At 43.1% G+C, this 19,360-nt stretch overlaps 1 protein-coding gene across 4 annotated transcripts in view; it reads left to right on the top strand.

The window, feature by feature from the left end:
• Nucleotides 1-19,360, top strand: part of adamtsl5 (ADAMTS like 5) — a 201,009-nt gene that overhangs the window by 79,675 nt on the left and 101,974 nt on the right. For 2 of the 4 annotated variants that reach the window (XM_061975078.2, XM_061975077.2), the window contains exons 3-4: nt 8,170-8,310; nt 12,190-12,362. In XM_061975078.2, the coding sequence (XP_061831062.1) occupies nt 8,170-8,310; nt 12,190-12,362 (314 nt within the window). Of the gene's footprint in view, nt 1-8,169; nt 8,311-9,409; nt 9,635-12,189; nt 12,363-19,360 lie in introns of those variants that run through there. The other 2 variants (XM_061975082.2, XM_061975081.2) reach the window with 2 other exon arrangements.

Raw genomic sequence — 19,360 nt, 5'->3', positions numbered from 1 at the left:
CTAAATATTTTGTTATAAATAATATAAGGGGACGGCGTGGCGAAGTTGGTAGAGTGGCCGTGCCAGCAATCGGAGGGTTGCTGGTTACTGGGGTTCAATCCCCACCTTCTACCATCCTAGTCACGTCCGTTGTGTCCTTGGGCAAGACACTTCACCCCTTGCTCCTGATGGCTGCTGGTTAGCGCCTTGCATGGCAGCTCCCGCCATCAGTGTGTGAATGGGTGAATGTGGAAATAGTGTCAAAGCGCTTTGAGTACCTTGAAGGTAGAAAAGCGCTATACAAGTATAACCCGTTTATCATTTATCATTTATAAATGAATTTGTATTTGATTGAATCAAAAAGGTATTTTATCCCCAAGCCAAACCTGATGTGGTACTTGGTGGGAAGCCCTTGTTAGCAAGCACAGAGGTCAGGCGGTTTTTGTATTTGCTCACCAAGGTCGTGCACATCTCAGGAGGGATTGTGGTCCACACGTCTTTACAGATTCTCTCCAAATACTAAAAGTGTTGCTTGGCAACTCAAAGTTTCAATTCTCTCTAATGATTTGCTACAGAAATACGTTTGGCTAGTAGCCCACACCAGCATCTTAATGGGCTTCTTTTGGAGTCACTTCTTGGTTGCCTTGGCCGTATGTTCATTGTTATGCTAGAAGACACTAATCTAATACCCAACTTCAGGGTTCCCATCCAAGAGTTTACAGTACAAGGCCTCGTTGGCTGCAGTAAAACATCCCACACTAAGCTCCCCCATTGAAGTCAACGGATGCTCGGCTTCAAAACTGCTTAATGCACTGTGACGCTACCACAATGAATGAGAAGAAGGTTGTGTCAGCTGTCGCGGACGTAGCGGATTCTAAACAACAGTTAATCATGTTAGTGCATATTCTGTAATGACATGTAAACACCAAAGTACCACTTTTTTAAAATATATAATTTATGGGAAGCTGAGTTTCCCTTGCTGTCTAAGGACCTGGTTTGCTGAGATCCAAATACCACGTGCACTAGAGATGCGCGGATAGGCAATTTATTTCATCCGCAACCGCGTCAGAAAGTCGTCAACCATCCGCCATCCACCCGATGTAACGTTTGATCAGAACTGCACCCGCCCGCCATCCGCCCGTTGTTATATATCTAATATTAATTAAAAAAAAAAAAAGGGTGAAAACTACGCGAATTGCACCTTGTGCAGACAAGATTTTTCGATCGGACACGGAGGAATTAGCGATGTAAAAGACCACGTTGGGACAAAAAAACACAAGTCTAATGCCGTTGCTAGCGATACAAGTGGAAAACTTTCAACGTTTTTCGTCGCCCAAACAGATTCTTTGGATGTGATAAATGCCGAAGTTTTATTTACGGAGGCAATAATTGAGCATGGACTTCCAATCGCACTGGCTGATCACATGGGACAGTTAAATGTTTGTAATACAACCTTTAAAAATCATTACGCGGTGATCGCGATCCCAAAAATAAACTTTTCTTGCATGATAATGTCCAGAAAAATTCGCTTTATATTACTATAGAGTCCTTTTAACGAATGAGTTTGATGGTTTATCACAAACCTTAAATGAAAGAAGTCCTTTCTTCTCCTGCACCATGGCCTTGCTTCGTGTTTGGTGCGCCATCCTGTCGGCTGTATTTCACAGCACGACATACTGTTAAAAGTGTTTATACTATTTATACTTTCAATTAACAAATTGAAGTCTTGTGAAAGGTTGACAGAATAACTGGCATTAATTGTCAAAATAATTTCAAACTATTGAAGTTAGCTTACAGAATAAACATGTCAATCAACCCATATGATTTTTGCTGTAATATTTTTGTTTTGAAAAGTCACTGTGACTGATAGAAAAGTGATGGTTTTAGCAACATTTTAACCTGACTGAATGCTAATAATCATTTTGCGTCGGGGGGCAAAGCCCTGAACCCTCCACCAGGACTTTGTCCTGGACCTACCGGGGCCTGCGGCCCTTGGACCCTGGCTACTAGGTTTTTCTGATTTAAAAGTTGGCAGGTATGGTGAGGTTATAAAGCTTTTGCCTGTTAAAGAAAGGAGACTGAGCCAACGCAGCACAGACTTGCGCGTGCCACGCTGTCACGACCCAGACGCACACAAGTGCGCAATCATATGGGAGCCGCGCGGAGCGCACCTCCAAGCGCGTCTCGCTGCCGGCGACGGCCAGGATGGGCCCACGCTCCAGCGCCATCCATTTTCAGGGCTAGTTGATTCGGCAGGTGGGTTGTTACACACTCCTTAGCGGGTTCCGACTTCCATGGCCACCGTCCTGCTGTCTATATCAACCAGGGTGAGCCCCACCCCTTTCGTGAGCGCACTGCGCGGAGTGACCCATGTTACGAGCCCCCGGCCACGGGGGTGGCGGGCAGGTAAGCTGCTTACCTGCTGCGCATGACGCCGGCCGCGGCGAAAGCGGACGAGGCGGGGTGTCGGTGCGGTGGGCGCGGTAGTGACCCTGGATGTGCGTCGGGCCCTTCTCGCGGATCGCCTCAGCTACGGCTCCCGGTGGGGCCCTCTCGGGGGAAGGGGCCTCGGTCCCGGACCCCGGCGAGGCGTCCCTTCTCCGCTCCGTAAAAGTGTCCATCTCTTTTCTTTTTTTTCTTCTGTTGTGGCATATGCAGCAGGTGCCTGCTCGTTTTTCGTATGTGGGTAACAACATTTAACTATGTATATATATTTCCCAATTGGTTTAACTGCCACCCGCAAAAAAAAAAATACAAAAAAAAATTAAAAAAAAATCTAATTAATCCGCCCGACCCGACCCGCGAGCGGATAAAATCTTATTTTTTTAAATTTCATCCGCCCGATCCGCGGATAATCCGCGGACTCCGCGGTTGTGTCCGCAAACCGCGCATCTCTAACGTGCACACAGCGTGCGCAAAAAAAAAAAAAAGTGTACCGTATTTTTCGGAGTATAAGTCGCACCGGAGTATTAGTCGCACCTGCCGAAAATGCATAATAAAGAAGGAAAAAAACATAAATAAGTTGCACTGGAGCCCGGCCAAACTATGAAAAAAACTGCAACTTATAGTCCGAAAAATACAGTACTCTGACTGGGCGTGTTGCGTGTGCTCTACTAACACTGCGTGTGCAATTGGAAAGTGGTGCAGACCGCCTTATTTATATGAGGATTTTGCATGCATACGGGGCTTTTATTACGGAGACACTTGATCATTTTTTGCACATTCATGTTATCATGCTCCTACCTGTGTGTGATGTGTTGAACCAGCAGCACACATCTATATATACACCTTCTCTGAATCGCAATCTCGACAACAGAAACATATGCACAATAACACTTAATTCTGTGCGTGTAGATCGCATCACCAATGCATTTGTGCGTCTGGACTAAGGTTGTACGGTATACCGGTACTAGTATAGTATCGCGGTACTAATGAATCAAAAGTGGTACTATACAAGTAAAAGCCAGTAAATTAGAATATTTTGAAAAATGTGATTTATTTCAGTAATTGCATTCAAAAGGTGTAACTTGTACATTATATTTATTCATTGCACACAGACTGATGCATTCAAATGTTTATTTCATTTAATTTTGATGATTTGAAGTGGCAACAAATGAAAATCCAAAATTCCGTGTGTCACAAAATTAGAATATTACTTAAGGCTAATACAAAAAAGGGATTTTTAGAAATGTTGGCCAACTGAAAAGTATGAAAATGAAAAATATGAGCATGTACAATACTCAATACTTGGTTGGAGCTCCTTTTGCCTCAATTACTGCGTTAATGCGGCGTGGCATGGAGTCGATGAGTTTCTGGCACTGCTCAGGTGTTATGAGAGCCCAGGTTGCTCTGATAGTGGCCTTCAACTCTTCTGCGTTTTTGGGTCTGGCATTCTGCATCTTCCTTTTCACAATACCCCACAGATTTTCTATGGGGCTAAGGTCAGGGGAGTTGGCGGGCCAATTTAGAACAGAAATACCATGGTCCGTAAACCAGGCACGGGTAGATTTTGCGATGTGTGCAGGCGCCAAGTCCTGTTGGAACTTGAAATCTCCATCTCCATAGAGCAGGTCAGCAGCAGGAAGCATGAAGTGCTCTAAAACTTGCTGGTAGACGGCTGCGTTGACCCTGGATCTCAGGAAACAGAGTGGACCGACACCAGCAGATGACATGGCACCCCAAACCATCACTGATGGTGGAAACTTTACACTAGACTTCAGGCAACGTGGATCCTGTGCCTCTCCTGTCTTCCTCCAGACTCTGGGACCTCGATTTCCAAAGGAAATGCAAAATTTGCATGGTTGGGTGATGGTTTGGGGTGCCATGTCATCTGCTGGTGTCGGTCCACTCTGTTTCCTGAGATCCAGGGTCAACGCAGCCGTCTACCAGCAAGTTTTAGAGCACTTCATGCTTCCTGCTGCTGACCTGCTCTATGGAGATGGAGATTTCAAGTTCCAACAGGACTTGGCGCCTGCACACAGCGCAAAATCTACCCGTGCCTGGTTTACGGACCATGGTATTTCTGTTCTAAATTGGCCCGCCAACTCCCCTGACCTTAGCCCCATAGAAAATCTGTGGGGTATTGTGAAAAGGAAGATGCAGAATGCCAGACCCAAAAACGCAGAAGAGTTGAAGGCCACTATCAGAGCAACCTGGGCTCTCATAACACCTGAGCAGTGCCAGAAACTCATCGACTCCATGCCACGCCGCATTAACGCAGTAATTGAGGCAAAAGGAGCTCCAACCAAGTATTGAGTATTGTACATGCTCATATTTTTCATTTTCATACTTTTCAGTTGGCCAACATTTCTAAAAATCCCTTTTTTGTATTAGCCTTAAGTAATATTCTAATTTTGTGACACACGGAATTTTGGATTTTCATTTGTTGCCACTTCAAATCATCAAAATTAAATGAAATAAACATTTGAATGCATCAGTCTGTGTGCAATGAATAAATATAATGTACAAGTTACACCTTTTGAATGCAATTACTGAAATAAATCACGTTTTTCAAAATATTCTAATTTACTGGCTTTTACCTGTACTCTGTTTGAAAAGTACCGGTTCCCCATTTTTATTTTATTTTATTTTCTTAACGGGCATGAAGGTGCTTCGTCACGTCGTGACATTGCTGGTTTTACGAGCAGAGGAGCATGTTCGGCAGCGCACAATCACAGAGTACTTACAAGTCGACAATGTGTGTGGACAGAAAAGAAAGAATGGATGCATTTTGGCCTGAAAACTAAAGATAAAGGTGAAGCTATAACACTGAAACACCCTCAGAAAGAGGTGCTTTAAGACATGGCTAGCTAGCTAGCAGCTATCGCCCATCCGCAGTCTGCAGTGTTTTAGCTACTTCTAAATCACTAATCCTTGCTTCCATGGTGACAAATAAAGTACGTTTCTTACAAGTATCATCCCTGCAGGACAAGGAATAGCTAAACATGCTTCACTACACACTCACCGGCGTCACTGCTAATGACGCCGATCCAACAAATCCATCTACACCTGACATACCCTGAAATTATATAAAGTACAAGAGTGTATCTAATCGATGCTACTATGATTGCATCGATAATTTTTATTGTCACAAAATCTTTTTCCATCCATCGATCCATTTTACAAAATCTTTTTCCTTTTTTTTAAATGTATATAATGTTTATAAACTCAGGAAATATGTCCCTGCACACATGAGGACTTTGAATATGACCAATGTATGATCCTGTAACTACTTGGTATCGGATCAATACTTAAATTTGTGGTATCATCCAAAACTCATGTAAAGTATCAAACAACAGAAAAATAAGTGTTTATTACATTTTAACAGAAGTGTAGATAGAACATGTTAAAACACAAAATAACCAGACATTAACAGTAAATGAACAAGTAGATTAATAATCCCTTTTTACAGCTTGTCCCTCATAATTTGACACAATATAAATGACACAATATGTTACTACATACTGTACGTCAGCAGACAAATTAGGAGCCTTTGTTTGCCTATTTACGACTAAAAGACAAGTTGTCTAGTATGTTCACTCATTTATTTAAGGCCAAAATTGTTCTTCGATTGCAATAAGAAACATATGTTTAATGTACCGTAAGATTTTGTGTTAAAATAAAGCCAATAATGCATTTTTTTGTGGTCCCCTTTATTTAGAAAAGTATCGAAATACATTTTGGTACCGGTACCAAAATATTGGTATCGGGACAACCCTAGTCTGGACTGACTCAAATGCTAGAAAATACATAATAAATTAAAGCTGCAAGCAGCGTTGGACGGGCCCGCGTATTTGGCAGGTGCTAGTCCTAAGTGTCCCAATACTTTTGTCTACTTTTAGTCTGAAGTGTCCCAAGACTTTTGTCTAGTGTACCTACCTTGTCTGCATTGTGTGGGCACGCTGGTGCTTCCTGCTTTTAAGCAGCCATCTTAAAAAAACAGCAGCGCAGCATCATCAGCGCAGCGGTTCTTTGAAGGCTCATAAAATCAAAACCGGAGCAGTTATAAAAAAAGCGCTTCTGTTGTTGTAATCACAAGGGTTCAATCTCTCTCCTGTGTTATTTTGAAGGCGAAACGACAAACGCGCTCAGAGGAGTTCGTTTTTGAAGGAAGGTGACCGGTTTAAAAAAAAAATTGTTTTGAAGGGGGAATAGCAAACTTCCTGTAGATTTTTGCTGGGGGTTGTCAATTTATGAAATGTAGGTCTAAGTGAGACCTACATTGAGGTTTTTGTTTCATGTCTCTCCGACCTTCCCAGTGGGAGTTACAGGCAGTTTTGTAATTTTAGTCTTCCGAGGAGCAGTTTTTTATCCGTTTTATTCACAAATTGCTGTAGAGCGCAATTTTTGAATTTGGGGTTAGATTTTTTTATTAGATCACAGTTTTTGCTAGTCCTGATGTGTGCGTTCAGTTCGGTGAGTTTTGAAGCATGTTAAGGGGGTCAAATTGCAGCTCAAAGAGGCAAAAGTGACTGTTTTTAGTACTTTTTTGTCTTGAAGGGGGAATAGCCAACTTCCTGTAGATTTCTGCCCGATGATATACAATTATGAAAACTAGGTCTGAGTCAGACCTACATAAAGGTTTTTGTTTCATGTCTCTCCAATCTTCCTAGTGGGAGATATAAGCAGTCTAGTTTTTTTTTTCCTAGGGGGCGCTAGAGCGCAATTTTGAGTATTTTGGGTTTTTTTTTTTAAAAGAAGGTAATTTTCGCAAGTCCTGATGAGTGGGTCAAATATGGTGAGTTTTGAAGCATGTTAAGTGGGTCAAATTACAGTTTTATGTGGCGGCGGAAGAAAAAAGAATAATAAAAATAATAAAAAACATTAGAAATTCAATAGGTCCTTATGTCCCATTGCATAAGGACTCCCTGTGGGAGTCCTTTTGCAATGGGCCATTGCGGGCCCTAAATATGTCTTTTCATGTAGGAGATATATTTTAGTAACATATTAAAAAAAAAAAAAAAAAACACAGACACCAAAAAGCATCAATTGAATTTGTTTTAATCAACCCCTTGAGTCATCCAGCAGCTATAAAATAACAAAAGGAAATTGCTGGATATGTCTAATATTTTTTATTTCTGACCGTCCAAAATGGTGACACACACGTAGGACAGTGGATTCTCGTCTGTCTATCATCTGTCTGTGCAGCGCGCGCACTGCTCCTGCCGACGTATGTGGAAGTGTCAGTTTGCACGTTAGGGTTAGGGAAGAGGGGGGTTAGGGTTAGGGTTAGGGTTAGGGTTGGGGTTGGGGTTAGGGTTAGGGGGAGGGTTAGGGTTAGGGTTAGAGGGTTAGGGTTAGGGTTAGAGGGTTAGGGTAGAGGGTTAGGGTTAGGGTTAGGGTTAGGGTAAGGGGGTTAGGGTTAGGGTTAGGGTTAGGGTTAGGGGTTAGGGTTAGGGGTTAGGGGTTAGGGGTTAGGGTTAGGGTTAGGGTTAGGGTTAGGGGGTTAGGGTTAGGGGTAGGGTTAGGGTTAGGGTTAGGGTTAGGGTTAGGGTTTAGGGTTAGGGTTTAGGGTTAGGGTTAGGGTTAGGGTTAGGGTTAGGTTTGGGGGTAGGTTTTAGGTAAGGAGAAGGGAATGGTTAGGGTTAGGGAAGAGGGGGTGTGGGGGATATGGGAAAAATAAAGAAGGGAAAAACGGGAATGTGCACTGTCCGTCACAATCCAACGGGCTCACACTCACACCTCATTTAGGCCCCCTGGATGTCTGGTGCCCAATTTGGAGATCCAAAGGAGCTCCGCCCGGTGGCGTTGGGCGAGGCTCCATTTGGGATCCGTCTCTACGACAGTCGCCCGGACGGAAGACCACCCGTGTCGGAGAAAATGCTGAACCAGGTGAGTGTTGGTATTTTTTTGCCTAACGATGTTGTACTTGTGTTGGGCGAATCTCCTAGCTAAGGTATTGCCCGTCTCGCCCACGTACATATCGCCACATCGTTGGCACCGAATCACGTAAACCCTAACCCTAACCCTAACGTAAAATAGTGCTCGCAAAACAGTGAGGAGTTTTCATAAATCCCATTGCGCATGCTAATTCATTATATTTGCATCTTGTTCTCCCAGTATTGTCGGCGTTTTGATGATCAGCATATATTTTGCATCTTAAAGAAGACAGAGACACAAAATGGATTGAACGTCTTATTCTGCTCACTTAACAGACACAATCCAGGTCAGGTGTGCGCGTGTTATCAAGTTTGCACGTGTTTTAGTACACACAAACATTTAGTAAATCAGGCCCTTAGAGAAATCACCACTGGTTTCCACCTTTCCACATCCAAATATCAGTGTTGGGTTAGTTACTGAAAACCAGTAACTAGTTACAGTTACTAGTTACTTTATTTCAAAAGTAACTCAGTTACTAACTCAGTTACTTACACCAAAAAGTAATGCGTTACTGTGAAAAGTAACTATTTAGTTACTTCTTTTTTTCTTCTTTTTTTTTTTAAAGCTCCCATTAATGCCCTTTTTGCCTTCATTTCAGTACTGTTATTGCACTGGAGAATAATACAATCTGTTGATCAACTTGACATGCATTTTTATTTTCCTTTTAACATACCGGTAATTAATGAAAAACAGTGCAACATAAAAAGGCATTCCTCCTTTCTTTAAACTTGGACCAATGACCATGAATAAAAAACAAGTTAAAGTGCAACATAAGAAGGCACATCATCTTCCTTGAAACATAAAGCCTGACATCTGGAGTGATGCTGCTGTCTTCCACACTTGGAGCCATGGATTGTAGAATACTTGTTTTCAGTGGCAGGATCATTGACACAGATGGTGAAGTTTCAGTGCACAGTAGAGATGGAACACTTTTGAGGGGTTTAAGCACCTGGAGGACCTCACCTGCCACTCTCACATCATCATCAGACAGGGTGTTACGTTCCACGTAGTGGTGGTTTGTTTGTTTTGTGTTTCTTCTTCTATTTATTTGTACAGGTCACACTCACTCACTGCCTCTGCTGCCAATCAACCGGTTCCTGTTCCCAGCTGCTCCTCGTTTCACCTGTTAATCAGCCAGCCAATCCCGGACCACCATTCATCCTCCCAGCCTGTTTAAAATCACCTGCTCACCACTGGATCAAGGGGGGATTCTTTTTCTGACATGTGGTGTGGAACTTTGAGAGACACTACTTTGTCTTTGGCGCTATCTTGTTTGGTAATCATTTTTGTTAAGCTTTTTGCTACACTTGTGCCACCTGTTGTTTTTTTTTTTTGTCTTCATTTTTCTTGACCTTTGAACTTTTGTAAGTATCTGTAGCCTAGTCTTGGGAAAGGTAAGACAGAGGCCTCTATACACTACACACGTAGGATTTGTTTGTGTATAGAGACACCAGGCTTAGTGGTGGCTGTCACCCTTGTATGTTTGGACCCCCTCTTTGGCTAGAGTAGATAGGTAGGCTTTTGGTTTGTGCTAATTAAATAGCTTCAGTTAGTCAGCTTACCTTTTCTTTTCTAGAGGTGTATTTTGGTATGTTTTGTTCATTTCTTTGACAGCACCTGTATTCCCAGCTAGGCTAGTGTTGTGTCTTGTTGTAACCCCCCCCCATTGGTTACTTTTCAATAACACTAGTTTTTGTTTTCAATTCTTGGCTTCGGTGTCTTTTTTACAAATCATTTGGCTTATACACTTTTATGTTGCGTTCCCCTATAGTCCCTAGACGCTGAGCCATCAGGGAACGTAACACAGGGTGACATTTGTCTTCAGGGTGTTGTGGGTCAATGCAGAGTATATAGCTGCCTGCTGCTCCAACATATCATAAGTGGAGTTCCACCTCGTTGGGACATCATGTATGAGCAGGCAGCTTTAGCATTTCTTGCTTTGTCTTAAGCACATGAGCAGCTGTTGTGCTTGGGTGGAAGTAGGAAACCTTCCTGATCCTCCCAAAGAGGCGCTCCATCCTATTGACTGAGATTCCCTTCTGTGATGCCAAATTCACTACATGTGCAAAGCACCTATCTGTGGTCCCAGTCCTGCCTCATTCTCTGTAATTATTTGATTTTTGGCATTATCACGTGTGACTGGGATATCTTTATCTTCCATTCCTCCACTGCTTGTGTCAGTACCTGCGCAAGGCGACTCTCGTAGAGGGGGGCGTGTCTTCTCATCTCCCAGTCTGCTGTGATGAAGTGAGCGCTTATAGTTCCGCTGGACGTCCACCCGTCTGTCATGAGCGCAACAGCTGATGCTCGGGATAGTTCATCCACAACTTTTTTTTTCTCCTGCTCATAAAGATCTGGCACAATCTTATCGCTGAAGTGGGTGCGCGACGGGATGTCGTAACGTGGTTCAAGCACGTTCAGCATGTGTTTATAACACACCGATTCAATGGCGCGGGGCGTTCAAGCTCCTCCGTTACTCCGCTCGCCATGACCACGCTGTGTGTGGACTGAACGTGCCAACAACTTTTTTTTTTTGTTTCATATATCAAACCGCGGATCAGTTGTGTGCCTCATCCCCTCCCCACACCCACACACACACACACACACATAGACCGCGCCTCTTTTCTTCTCTCCGGCTTGTGACAGAGGAAGATTCAGAAGAACGACACCGCAGCGCTTCTGTTTCTAGCCGATACTACATCAAAAGTAACGTAAAATAACGCAGTAACGCATCATGTAGTAACGGTAACTAAATTACTGAATTAAAAAAAAATAACGCGTTAGATTACTAGTTAGAAGCATTTAAGTCCCATCTTAAAACTCATTTGTATACTCTAGCCTTTAAATAGCCCCCCTGTTAGACCAGTTGATCTGCCGTTTCTTTTCTTTTCTCCTCTGCTCCCCTTTTCCTTGAGGGGGGGGGGGGCACAGGTCCGGTGGCCATGGATGAAGTGCTGGCTGTCCAGAGTCGGGACCCGGGGTGGACCGCTCGCCTGTGCATCGGCTGGGAACATCTCTGCGCTGCTGACCCGTCTCCGCTCGGGATGGTGTCCTGCTGGCCCCACTATGGACTGGACTCTTACTATTATGTTGGATCCACTATGGACTGGACTCTCACAATATTATGTCAGACCCACTCGACATCCATTGCTTTCGGTCTCCCCTAGAGGGGGGGGGGGTTACCCACATATGCGGTCCTCTCCAAGGTTTCTCATAGTCATTCACATCGACGTCCCACTGGGGTGAGTTTTTCCTTGCCCGTATGTGGGCTTTGTACCGAGGATGTCGTTGTGGCTTGTGCAGCCCTTTGAGACACTTGTGATTTAGGGCTATATAAATAAAGACTGATTGATTGATTGATCGACTAGTTACCGCCGAAACTAACGGCGTTACAGTAACGCGTTTCTTTGTAACGCGTTAGTCCCAACACTGCCAAATATTCATCAGAACCAGCTTCCACTGCAGAGATTTCTAACCTTTCTCAAAATCATCTGAGATCTTGCATGGCCTTTCAGATCGAGAACCATTGCCTGTTATTTGCTCCACTTTCAAATTATTAGGACAACAGTAATCTCCTTATCTCCAAGCTTCTGGCCGAAGGGACAGGATTGTGTGGATTTGTGTCAACATTTTGTGTTTTAACTTAGTTGAAATTACACAAGCAAATAATTAAATGTGATTCATCACACTTTATTATTGTGATTAATCTGTTTTTAAAAAAGATAATAATTTGACAGCACTCGTAATGTTTCCTTGTTTACAGTATTTTCATGGTATTGGTATGTTACATTCTGTACCGTAAATGAGCCCAGATATTGTTTTCCATTCAAGGCCTCCCGGGTTTCTGCGTGGGGTCCTTACAGCGAAGCCTCGTTGGGCCGTCCGGCACGACCCCGACGCCAACTGCACTTTAGGAACGATTGGGCAAGCTGGAGTGGCTGGTCTGTGTGCTCGCGAAGTTGTGGGGGTGGTGCTTCTGTGCGTACACGAACCTGCGTCACCAGGTTAGTAACACCTTCCAAGTTTAGTTTTTGGGTTCATGAAAGTGGATGCATGAAGAAAAAAGTGTTGATCAGCCATCTTGTTCTCTCACTCTATTTTGGGGAGGTTTGAGTGATTTGCCAGTTAAAGGATTGTAGCACTGGATTTAATTGTACTTATTGGATCTTTAAGGCAAACTGAAATACAAATACTATATTGGCTCTAGTTGGTTGTCAAGAGTCCTATAATAAATTATTATGATAAACTTCAATTTTTTCTTGGAGATTGTCACTGAAAGCAACAAAACTATGAATGAACACATTTGGAGTTATGTACTTAACAAAAAAAGGTGAAATAACTGAAAACATGTTTTTTGTTAAGTACATAACTCCACTTGTGTTCATTCATAGTTTTGATGCCTTCAGTGAAAATCTACAGTGTAAATAGTCATGAAAATAAAGAAAACACATTGAATGACAAGGTGTGTCCAAACTTTTGGCCTGTACTGTATACCGTATTTTCCGCACTATAAGGCGCACCTAAAAACCACAAATTTTCTCAAAAGCTGACAGTGCGCCTTATAACCCGGTGCGCTTTATTACGATTCATTTTCATAAAGTTTCGATCTCGCAACTTCGGTAAACAGCCGCCATCTTTTTTCCCGGTAGAACAGGAAGCGCTTCTTCTTCTACGCAAGCAACCGCCAAGGAAAGCACCCGCCCCCATAGAACAGGAAGCGCTTCTTCTTCTACTGTAAGCAACCACCCGCCCCCGGAAGAAGAAGAAAAAACGCGCGGATATCACCGTACGTTTCATTTCCTGTTTACATCTGTAAAGACCACAAAATGGCTCCTACTAAGCGACAAGGATCCGGTTCATAAAAAGACGCAATCTCTCCATCCGCACACGGATTACTACCGTATTTCACAGCAACTGATATTCCTGTGAACCGCACTGTGGAACGGGAGCACGTACGGTGAATATTCGCACCACAGGGAATGAGAAGTCATCCTTCACTGTGGTTCTAGCTTGCCATGCTAACTTCCACCCATGGTGATATTCAAAAGGAAGACCTTGCCAAAAGAGACCTTTCCAGCCGGCGTCATCATAAAAGCTAACTCGAAGGGATGGATGGATGAAGAAAAGATGAGCGAGTGGTTAAGGGAAGTTTACGCGAAGAGGCCGGGTGGCTTTTTTCACACAGCTCCGAAGGCGAACACACCTTCACTAAGACGGGCAGACAGCGCCGGACGACATACGCCAACATTTGCCAGTGGATCGTAAATGCCTGGGCAGATATTTCGGTCACAACTGTGGTCCGAGCTTTCCGGAAGGCAGGATTCACAGAACTACTGGACAACAACAGCGACACTGACTCCGATGACTTCGACGAGACGGAACCGGCCATTTTGGATCCCACGCTTGCGCAACTTTTCAATTCGGACACCGAAGACGAAGAATTCGAAGGATTTACGAATGAAGAATAACTTCAGAAGGTGAGCGCTATGTTTATTTTGTGTGTTGTGACATTAACGTTCGAGCAACATTATGTTGCTATTGCTCTACACCATTTTGAATTTTACTATGTTTGTGATTGCACATTTGCGTACATTTTGGGACAGAGTTGTTAGAACGCTGGTTTTCAATATATTATTAACGTTTGACTGAACTATCTGACTGTTTTTTTGACATTCCCTTTAGCGCAGCGTAGGCGCGGCTTATAATCCGGGGCGGCTTATTGGTGGACAAAGTTATGAAATATGTAATTCATAGAAGGTGCGGCTAATAATCCGGTGCGCCTTATAGTGCGGAAAATACGGTATATGAATTTATATAGAATGTTTTTATTTTTAAGAATCCATTTTTTTAAATAAGTTTTTTAGGTGCTTATTATCTGCGCCTATTTGTTACACATCATCAGCCAAGAAGGATTTCTGCAACTTGAAACCGGTTTTGAAAAGGTTTTATAATATTTTTATACCAAATATATTCAGAGTATTGATTTAAAATGAGAATCATGTTGAATCGAGAATCAAATCAAATCTTCACTTCATGAATTGGAATAGAAATTAATCGTGAGTTGTTGTAAGATTCACATCGCTTTTAAAAAGTGTCGGCTTTTGTCGACTTTTAATTGAGACATAAATGAGTCTTTTCTATGACTGTCAAAAATGTGACGTGAGTATCCTGGTTGGTGAGGAACTCCAACCAACCAATCTCAAGGACTCTTTTAGAGTATTTTTTTTGTTTAACCCTGAACTTCTTGTGTTTTAATCAATGTTAGAGAATATTGCTCATTAAGAGAATAACAAGAAGAATACGATAATCAAATTTAGGTAAAAATGTTTTTCTTACTTCTTAATCTCATTCATCTAAGAAAAAATAAAACTGAAAACCATTTCTGATTTTGCCTTTATTAGGGCCCGCAATGGCCCATTGCAAAAGGACTCCCACAGGGAGTCCTTATGCAATGGGACATAAGGACCTATTGTTATTCGTTCGTTTTATTCTTTATTCTTTATTATTCTTCCGCCGCCTCTTTGAGCACTAATTTGACCCACTTAACATGCTTCAAAACTCACCATATTTGACCCACCCATCAGGACCTGCGAAAATTGTCTTTTAATAAAAAAACTGAACCGCAAAAATCAAAATTGCGCTCTAGCGCCCCCTAGGAAAAAAAAAAACTAGACTGCCTGTAACTCCCACTAGGAAGGTCGGAAAGACATGAAACAAAAACCTCTATGTAGGTCTGACTCAGACCTAACTTTCATAATGGTACATTCTCGGGCTAAAATCTACAGGAAGTTGGCAATTCCCCCTTCAAGACAAAAAAGTACTAAAACAGTCACTTTTGCCTCTTTGAGCTGTAATTTGACCCCCTTAACATGCTTCAAAATTCACCAAACTGAACACACACATCAGGACTGGCTAAAACTGTGATCTAATGAAAAAACCTAACCCCAAATCTAAAAATTGTGCTCTACAGCAATTTTTTTATAAAACGCACAAAAAACTGCTCCTCCGATGAAAAATTCTACAAAACTGCCTGTAACTCCCACTGGGAAGGTCGAAGAGAGATGAAACAAAAACCTCTATGTAGGTCTCACTTAGACATACATTTCATAAATTGACAACCCCCAGCAAAAATATACAGGAAGTTTGCTATTCCCCCTTCAACACAACATTTTTGTAAAAACCTGTCCCCTTTCTTCAAACATTATCTCCTCTGAGCGCGTTTGTTGTTTCGGCTTCAAACTAACACAGGAGAGAGATTGAACCCTTCTGATTAAAAGTTGGTGAAAGAGTTGTGATACCTGCTCCGGTTTTGATTTTATGACCCTTCAAAGACCCTCTGCACTGATGCTCCTGCGGTGCTGTTTTTTTAAGATGGCTGCTCAAAAGCAGGAAGCACCAACGTGCCCACACAATGCAGACAAGGTAGGTACACTAGACAAAAGTCTTGGGACACTTCAGACTAAAAGTAGACAAAAGTATTGGGACACTTAGGACTAGCACCTGCCAAATACGCGGGCCCGTCCAACGCTGCTTGCAGCTTTAATTTGTATAAGACATTTGTGTGTATCCATCCATCCATCCATCTTCTTCCGCTTATCCGAGGTCGGGTCGCGGGGGCAGCAGCCTAAGCAGGGAAGCCCAGACTTCCCTCTCCCCAGCCACTTCGTCCAGCTCCTCCCGGGGGATCCCGAGGCGTTCCCAGGCCAGCCGGGAGACATAGTCTTCCCAACGTGTCCTGGGTCTTCCTCGTGGCCTCCTACCGGTCGGACGTGCCCTAAACACCTCCCGAGGGAGGCGATCGGGTGGCATCCTGACCAGATGCCCGAACCACCTCATCTGGCTCCTCTCGATGTGGAGGAGCAGTGGCTTTACTTTGAGCTCCCCCCGGATGACAGAGCTTCTCACCCTATCTCTAAGGGAGAGCCCCGCCACCCGGCGGAGGAAACTCATTTCGGCCGCTTGTACTCGTGAATCAGTAAAGAATCTGGGTATTATCTTCGACCCAACTCTCTCGTTTGAATCACACATTAAGAGTGTTACTAAAACGGCCTTCTTTCATCTCCGTAATATCGCTAAAATTCGTTCTATTTTATCCACTAGCGACGCTGAGATCATTATTCATGCGTTCGTTACGTCTCGTCTCGACTACTGTAACGTATTATTTTCGGGTCTCCCTATGTCTAGCATTAAAAAATTACAGTTGGTACAAAATGCGGCTGCTAGACTTTTGACAAGAACAAGAAAGTTTGATCATATTACGCCTATACTGGCTCACCTGCACTGGCTTCCTGTGCACTTAAGATGCGACTTTAAGGTTTTACTACTTACGTATAAAATACTACACGGTCTAGCTCCGTCCTATCTTGTCGATTGCATTGTACCATATGTCCCGGCAAGAAATCTGCGTTCAAAGAACTCCGGCTTATTAGTGATTCCCAGAGCCCAAAAAAAGTCTGCGGGCTATAGAGCGTTTTCTATTGGGGCTCCAGTACTATGGAATGCCCTCCCGGTAACAATTAGAGATGCTACCTCAGTAGAAGCATTTAAGTCCCATCTTAAAACTCATTTGTATACTCTAGCCTTTAAATAGCCCCCCTGTTAGACCAGTTGATCTGCCGTTTCTTTTCTTTTCTCCTCTGCTCCCCTTTTCCTTGAGGGGGGGGGGGCACAGGTCCGGTGGCCATGGATGAAGTGCTGGCTGTCCAGAGTCGGGACCCGGGGTGGACCGCTCGCCTGTGCATCGGCTGGGAACATCTCTGCGCTGCTGACCCGTCTCCGCTCAGGATGGTGTCCTGCTGGCCCCACTATGGACTGGACTCTTACTATTATGTTGGATCCACTATGGACTGGACTCTCACAATATTATGTCAGACCCACTCGACATCCATTGCTTTCGGTCTCCCCTAGAGGGGGGGGGGTTACCCACATATGCGGTCCTCTCCAAGGTTTCTCATAGTCATTCACATCGACGTCCCACTGGGGTGAGTTTTTCCTTGCCCGTATGTGGGCTTTGTACCGAGGATGTCGTTGTGGCTTGTGCAGCCCTTTGAGACACTTGTGATTTAGGGCTATATAAATAAAGATTGATTGATTGATTGATTGATCTTGTCCTTTCGGTCATAACCCAAAGCTCATGACCATAGGTGAGGATGGGAACGTACACTGTAAAAAGTCTTTCAGTGGAATTGTCCATTCTACTTTATTTTTAAAAGTATATTTATTCCAATAAATCAATTTATTTTTTATTTTTAGAGTTTTTGAGTTATCTCTAAGTAAAAAGTGTGAATATTTTCGTAACTTAATTTTTTATGGGATAAAATTAATTTTATTGGACTTCCAACATAAATTGATTTAGCAAAACTCAGTTCAAAGGTTTATATCAGACCTAAAACGTCAGGACGCGCCCGCCTGCATGCGGCTGTGGAAGAACAAGCCCAGACACGTTTCTTCACGGAGAACAAGGAAAACACTTTACCGAACTCATGTAAGTAACAATTTATATTGTTAAGTCAGTATTTGCCAGGATTTGAATGTATACATTTTCAAAAGCATGGTTCAATGTTATATTTAGTTTACTACTTTTCCCGCCGACCGCCATTTCGAATGTGCTCTTACCTCCAACAGCTCATTAACTTCAACCAAACATTGTTTATAGCTGTGAAGTTTATAATTAGCGTTTTCTTTGCGTGGTAGTTTAATATTTTATTCTTCAGTTTATAAGCAGCCACATTAAAGCTGCTTCACTAGCTTGCATTCATAGTTGCTAGCAGCTAGCTAGGTACACTTGACAGAGCTATCTGAAGCCCCCTCAGACCTGCTGTCCATGCACACTCCTAGGCAAAACGCTACTCTTGTAAGAATAACACTCATTGTGTAAGTCTCAATCTCAACATTCCCCCCCCCCAAAAAAAAATCTCACCAGTAGTCACCATTTAAAGGGTACATTTTAAAATTTTTCTTCCGTGGGGGCATGCCCCTAGACCCCCCCTACTGTTGCTAGGTTACCAACTTAGACCACCGTGGCTACAAAAAAATCTAGAGGAAATACTGCAAATGAGTATATTAGGGTGTAAAAAAAAACGATATAAAGGGCTTTCACCAGGCTTATACAGGTAAAAGCCAGTAAATTAGAATATTTTGAAAAACTTGATTTATTTCAGTAATTGCATTCCAAAGGTGTAACTTGTACATTATATTTATTCATTGCACACAGACTGATGCATTCAAATGTTTATTTCATTTAATTTTGATGATTTGAAGTGGCAACAAATGAAAATCCAAAATTCCGTGTGTCACAAAATTAGAATATTACTTAAGGCTAATACAAAAAAGGGATTTTTAGAAATGTTGGCCAACTGAAAAGTATGAAAATGAAAAATATGAGCATGTACAATACTCAATACTTGGTTGGAGCTCCTTTTGCCTCAATGACTGCGTTAATGCGGCGTGGCATGGAGTCGATGAGTTTCTGGCACTGCTCAGGTGTTATGAGAGCCCAGGTTGCTCTGATAGTGGCCTTCAACTCTTCTGTGTTTTTGGGTCTGGCATTCTGCATCTTCCTTTTCACAATACCCCACAGATTTTCTATGGGGCTAAGGTCAGGGGAGTTGGCGGGCCAATTTAGAACAGAAATACCATGGTCCGTAAACCAGGCACGGGTAGATTTTGCGCTGTGTGCAGGCGCCAAGTCCTGTTGGAACTTGAAATCTCCATCTCCATAGAGCAGGTCAGCAGCAGGAAGCATGAAGTGCTCTAAAACTTGCTGGTAGACGGCTGCGTTGACCCTGGATCTCAGGAAACAGAGTGGACCGACACCAGCAGATGACATGGCACCCCAAACCATCACCGATGGTGGAAACTTTACACTAGACTTCAGGCAACGTGGATCCTGTGCCTCTCCTGTCTTCCTCCAGACTCTGGGACCTCGATTTCCAAAGGAAATGCAAAATTTGCATGGTTGGGTGATGGTTTGGGGTGCCATGTCATCTGCTGGTGTCGGTCC

Source organism: Nerophis lumbriciformis, linkage group LG15, assembly GCF_033978685.3.
Source record: "Nerophis lumbriciformis linkage group LG15, RoL_Nlum_v2.1, whole genome shotgun sequence".
Lineage (NCBI taxonomy): Eukaryota > Metazoa > Chordata > Actinopteri > Syngnathiformes > Syngnathidae > Nerophis > Nerophis lumbriciformis.
This window is presented reverse-complemented; position numbering and strand designations above follow the sequence as displayed.